At 39.5% G+C, this 6610-nt stretch overlaps 1 protein-coding gene across 3 annotated transcripts in view; it reads right to left on the bottom strand.

Moving 5' to 3' along the window:
• Window positions 1–356: 356 nt before the first annotated feature.
• The window catches only part of IGSF5 (immunoglobulin superfamily member 5), a 29818-nt gene continuing 23564 nt past the window's right edge, over window positions 357–6610 (bottom strand). For all 3 annotated transcript variants that reach the window (XM_072353318.1, XM_072353307.1, XM_072353329.1), the window contains exon 9: window positions 357–1731. In XM_072353318.1, coding sequence (XP_072209419.1) covers window positions 1663–1731 — 69 coding nt within the window. In that variant the 3' untranslated portion in view covers window positions 357–1662. The remainder of the gene's footprint in view (window positions 1732–6610) is intronic.

Below are 6610 nucleotides of genomic sequence, written 5' to 3'. Positions count from 1 at the left end.
TCTGATTAATACACATTTTCTGCAAGGAAACAAATGCTTCCAAACAGTTTTCATTTTTGTACTGCAAGGTTACTCTTCTCATGAGTGTAGGCTTGCTAACCTTGCTCAGAAAGCCAAAGGTCCATGGCTTTTACCCAAAGGCATGGGCTGATATTACTCTCAGCCTATCTGTCATGTGCAGTGGACATTCCTGTAACAAGGTAGTTTTTCATTGGTTTTCAGGTTGCACTGAGCTGCATTATCAACCAGGAGATGTCAGCAGTACCCATACGCACACCAGAATAAGGCAGATCTTTCTCCCAATGAATGGTTATTCAAAGAAAAAAACACAGATATTCCACAAATGCTTATATTTTCACAAATTATATTTTCCCTGTGTAACACTATAGTTATCTACATACCATGTTTTTTGCTGCAATTCCATTCAAAGAGAATGCATTTCAAAGCTCCTCCTCAACCAGACAAGACAGAAAGAGTGGAGGTGGCCAGAATCTGAGCGAGCTTTGCATACAATTACATATGGCAGAAGATGAATTAGCCCCAGCACTTGTTCTGACAGACTGACTGGAAATATGACTAGCTAAATGCTAAACAAACAAAACAAAACATTTATTTTTTTTTTTTCCTGAGATCAAGTTTCAGATTTCTTATTTTCATTGCACTGATTAACACTGAAAGTGCTTTTGTGCAACAGCAACTTTACTCAAGTTCACCTGCACAGGTTCATGCAAAAACATGCAAAACACTGAATAATTCAGAAAGCTTTGAGTGGGTAAAAAGACAAGTGCAATGGCAGAAGTTTGCCTTTGTATAAAAATAAAATTGCTTAAGCATTTCTTTTATGAAATACAGAATTTCAGACAAAACACTTCATCTAGAAATTGTACTTTTCAGTTTGGGAAGGCTTATGTAGGGTCCTTCTGCAGGACCTGTTCTATTGGCTGGGTTGCTCAGCTACGATGCCCTTCTCCTGGTCATTATCAACTCTATCCATGATGGCACAATAGGGTGAACACCATCAGCCATCCTTTACTGTGATCCACATCATTTAGCTGCCAGACTCAGCTCCAATTAGATCAGAGACATTAAGCACTGAAGCAATGGCTCTTAAAAATCAGTAGTTTCAAATCCACATTTTTCAGCTTAAGATTTTTGCTTTCTGTCAAAACTTCCCTTAATTTTACTACAGAATATAAATTGAAAAATACAGTTGATCTCTGAGCTTGAGATAATCAGCTGTAAGTATTTTTTTAAAATGCAGAAGATATTGCATTAACCAGCTATTACTATTAACCACTTCCTCTGAACTACTTAATCACCAGCACTTCCAGTCCTTCACCTTGCTGTGGATAGATGAATATTTCTCTCTGGTAGGAGTTTTGTTCATTTTCTTGAAATCAAAACGATACATTCTTATTCTTGTAGATTCTCATCGTATTTGTTGTCTCCGAATCTAAGGCAGTCATTTGTGTCCATTATTTTGCTGAGCTATCATATACTACATTGTAAAGGTTGCAATTTTATTTCATTACAAGAGAAATAAACAACAATAATAATAACTTATAGCTTAAATTGAGAGAACTGGCGGTGACCTTTCCCTCTCGCAGGAAGCCATTCCAACCCGTAAAATACAACTCAGGTAAGAGTTTCCAGAAGTCCGTCCTAAACATGTGTCACATTTCTAATTTTCTTTGGGTTGATCGGGTAATCGGTACGTCTTTGAGGTCGTCCCTAGAGCAGAATAAAAAGCAGTTAGAGAACTGAAAGTCTTAGAAAAGCAGTCACTCAAGGGTCCTCAGGAGGTTACCTGCCACCGCCCACTGCAAAGCATTATGCCAAAATTAAATCCATCATCAGCAACCCACTCAAAATCTTAATACAAAGAAAAGAACAGCAGAACAACAAAAAAGAAAATACTTATATAAGCCTAATATGCAATGCAGCATTGGCATTACTGGGAATTCGTTAATTAGTCTTGCACTATCTGAGAAGTTCTTGTGTACTCTGCAGTGTGTTCTTTCAAGCAAAAGATGGTGTTAGGCATTTCCCCTACAGTTTTCTTAAAGAAACTACCCCATAAGTTGTAATAATTGCTTAAATTCTTACATTGTTTTGCTAGTACTCTGGACACTGCAGCAAGAAGTATGCTAGTAGCTCATGTGTCATAAAAGCCATTCTCACTATCTTCATGCTTATTCCAGGTTGGCTTTTTTTTAAGTTCCCACAACTGGCACAATTCTACTCCCACTGACAGCAGCGTGTTTCCAAGCTGTCCCCAGTAGGATCAGTGCAAGGCAAGCACTTGGCAGTTTTGAAAACCTTGTCATCATTTGAAACCAGTGCTGTGGATTTGCAGTCCTAAGTTCTTATGTACTTTTACAAATATCATTGTAGAGGAAAATACAAAAATTCATTCTCAAAAGCATTCAAGAAATGTATGCTATAAATATTTAAATGTGGTAGTGCGACCTCACACAGATAATTACGAAGTACTTCTAAGGAGTGAAAATGACTTAAAAAGTTGTAAGCTGTTATCTCTAGATAGCTTCCCTAAAGAAGCAGTAAAATCAAATCATTTGCTGGGCCTAGCTCCGGTGTTGGTTTGATTTTCTTCCAAGAAGATGCAATCTACTGGCTACTGCTCCTTGCGACTTCCCCAGCTGATGCAAGCATTAATGGAAATTCCACTGTTCTTCTCAATGAAAATTTTCATGAACCCTAAGCTTTTCCACAGCTATTGACCAAATTTCCTATATTTTTTTTCTCAAACATGAATTGTGCACAGCTTGTACTGCTTTGGTATTCTTCCAGTATTAAGCATCTTGAATAATGTATTTGGTACCTATATATTATTAAACAAGCCATGGAGGAAAATGTTAGGTAACAGATGTGGATATTTTTCTGGTATTTAATGAGATCAAGTACCTCAAGGAAAACCATGGGATAAATATAACCACCCTAGAGGGATTCCATAGGACATCTGCATTCTGTTTGAAACACAACACTGTTCATTCCCCACCCCCGCCCCTCTTTATCTGTTGCCAGAACATACTGCTATTTCCCAAATTTACCCTTCCTTGCTGTTTATTTCAGAAATGAGGAGTGATTCTCTAGGAACTCTCTGCTGGGATTCTCATACTTCCTCACATCCCTGAACCTCGCATCCCTGAACCTGTTGGTGTGAACTGGGGAGTCAACTGCTCACTAGTGTAAGGGAGGAGCAAGTCCACGACTGACTCGTGAGATTGATAAGTCTATGAGGCCATATGTCATGCATCCCAGGGTACTGAAGGAACTGTTTGTTATGGTTGCCTGGCTACTTTCCATCATATTTGAAAAATCTTGACTCATCCTTAGTGATGGGAAAAAGGGAAAACACTGCCATTTGTAAGAATGGGAGGAAGGAGAACCCGGGGAACTGCAGGCCAGTGAGTCTCATCTCTGGTGTATGGGAAGCCATCATGGAACAGATCCTCGTAGAAGACGTGCTAAAGCATCTGCAAGATGAGCAGGTGATCCAAGACATCCAGCATGACTTCACCAAGGTAAGATGGTGCCTGACCAATCTGACAACTTTCTAGGATGGAGTGATGGCATTGGTGGACAAAGGGAAAGCAACTGATATCATCTACCTGGACCAAGGCCATTGACATGGTCCCTCACTACATCCTTATCTCTAAATTGGAGAGATATAAATTTGAAGGGTGGACTATTCAGTGGATAAGGAATTGGTTGGAAGGTCATAGCCAGAGGGTTGTGGTCAATGGCTCTACTGCCTATCTGCATTGGATGCATTTTTACAGGGATTACTGTAAAGGAAGTATTTTCCTAGGAAAAGTGTCGCATAGTTTGTTGGTTTCACTGAGGAAACAGATGCGTAGATCTTTCCCCTCTTTCAGTTCTTACACCACACAAAAAGATCCAGCAAGATGTAGATGAATCAGAAGGCAAAATGAGCGTGTAGCTGATTTCAGGGTTGAATCTTTGAGTGGTGTTTTGGATAACAATCCTCAGTCAGCAGAGGAAGGACTTCTGCTATTGCAAGCATGTTGTATTCAGTTCTGCAACCCATATGACATCAGTGATATGAATGATGAACACACATCTGGCATTATGAAACAGAGGCCCTGATCTCTAAATTGATTTGACAGATTGCAGCTCCTCCGACGCTGACACTGTAGAAATGTGTGACAAGCTGAAGGCTTTGCCTGCTATTAACCAGCCAAAAAAATCTAAGTCAAACTGCATTAGAACAAATTGCTGAAATTAGTGTAGTAGGAGTACTTCCAAATGTATCTGCATGCATCACACGTTCTGCTAACTGTTAGAACAAAAAACGATGGAGGCACAGTTCTCTGTTTCTTGAGGTTATTTCTCCCCCTTCCCTCAGGTTTTAATTCTTGTTCCAAACTCACTGCATTTACAGGAAAACACCCACCCAAAAACTATGGATACTCTCACAATATTTCAGATAAAGCATAGCTTCAAATAGCAAAGCAGTTCCATCTTGTCAACTTTTAGTACACTCAGCACATTTCCCTGTCCATCAATAGACACACAATCTGGCAATTCCTTCTTATTTCTTTTTGTGTTAATCCCACCCACATAACTTCACTCCTTTCCTTCTTTCACAGACACTTGGAAAAAATATACTTTAGTCTAAAAGCTGCACCTGAGTTTCTGCATCTGTATCATCAATATTTATTAGTCTCTTAAGCAAGACGTGCTGACCAATGAATATCATAACATGACATACTCTATAGTATGTTTCATCAGTAAGGGAAAAATTATTTGCTGTCATTCGTTTATATTTCTAGTTTATTAGCCTTTTAATTTGATTTTGATAGCTTAATTTTTCTTATGAAACAATCCACAGAGTCAGAGCAGTTATATACAGTGCAATAAATGTAGCTACAATCCATCACTCATTTCTTCTCCGGTATAAAACCACAACCACAACCAAATAATATTTCCAGTTTATAGAGTACCATTTGGAGTAGTTATGGAGAAAAATAGATCTGTCTCTATTAACAGAGTGGTGTCTCACTCTGGACTGGAGAGGAAGAGTGTGGCTGTGGTGGCAAATCCAAGCCTTGCATTGTACTGCTGAAATTAGCTGAATTACACCAGGGATGAATCTGTTTCAGAGTGTTGAGCACTCCTTTTTACAAAATGGTCTTCTGATTTATCATAGAGACGTTTATGTCATATTAAATGGACTGATTATGAGGCTTGTATAGGAGGTTCTCCGGTCCTGAAAGATGCTGAGTCCTTAGATCTCCTTTTCTAGCAGTAGGATTTGCAAAAGTGCAGCTCCTCAGAAGTGGCCCTACAGCCCTTGCTAAAGCACGAGTGTCCATAGTATTACCGCAAAATCTGCTAGAGCCAGGCTAAGGGATCTCCCTCACTGAACTTGGGTTTCAGAAGAAGCGCTGCATAATGAGTCAGAGTACATGAAACAGCTCTCTGGGCACTTGGTCTGCAGATCAGCCCTCTTGGGAGTAAGAGCAAGGATTGCTCTCCTGCCATTGCTGACGGTAACAAAATACGCAATTAAACAGAAGCCTGTAACTCTACTCTCCATTTGACCTTTTCCTGGCTAATGTAATCAGAATGGAGACCTTCCAGCACCTCTTGACTTATACTCCTGGCCTCCTCTTCCAGTAGTTGGTAATTTTTTCTTCAGCTCAATAATTTAGTTCAATATTCATCATTTTTTAAATGTCTTGCACATCTTTTTTTTTCTTCCCTTCTTCTTCCCTGAGATATTACTTTCCCCTAGGATGACTTGCCAGAACTTTTGTTCATATTGCAAATTTATCAGTGCAATTACTGGACAACATTTATCTTCCATGAACATTTTGCCTTAGTTTCTGATTCAGTGAGTTTGAACAGAGAACAGCTGATCTAAGTGAATTTTTGTTGTCACCTTTCACTGTGACACCACTCAGCATACTTCAGGCTTTGTACCATGTTGGGTCAATGGGCAAGGACTTCTGAGGAATCTCTGATACAAATGCTCCCTTAATCTCTCAATCATTTAAGATAGTAGCTTTTTACATATGGAATAGAAAATACCAATTTGAAGCTGATGCCCTCAGAGACTAAGGAAGACTTCCTAGTGCCTCCAGCCTGTGTAGGTGAAGCTTATAAAATCAAAGTTTCCATCTTGGTTTCTCCTGGCAGTGAGGGAAGTGCACCATGCAGCAGGTATGTTCACCCTTGCCCATTCAAAACACTAGGTTGAAAAGCCTTCATTCACTGCAATTGCTTTGCTTTCTATTTTTTCCCCCACATTCATGAGCTTCTTTCTAATTTTTAAACTCTCCACTCATAATTTTCCCATTCGGTCTTATTTCTGATCTTTTTTTTTCTGAGGTTAATCTTGGTGGCATAAGGTGTCAAGGAACCCAGCTACAGAAATCTTAATTTTTTTCATCTCATAAAGAAAGGCAAGGCTTTAGGTCTCAGTCTCCATGAATCTTTCTGTCAATAGCTGGGCCCTGTGTTCCCACCCTCATCCCCTCCCCCAACACACACACACCTTGTTCTGGAAGGAGAACTTAGTTTCTTTACCACCACATAGATGTTTGCTCCTTTTCCCTAATTA

Source organism: Excalfactoria chinensis, chromosome 1 (genome assembly GCF_039878825.1).
Source record: "Excalfactoria chinensis isolate bCotChi1 chromosome 1, bCotChi1.hap2, whole genome shotgun sequence".
In the NCBI taxonomy this organism is placed as follows: Eukaryota; Metazoa; Chordata; class Aves; order Galliformes; family Phasianidae; genus Excalfactoria; species Excalfactoria chinensis.
This window is presented reverse-complemented; position numbering and strand designations above follow the sequence as displayed.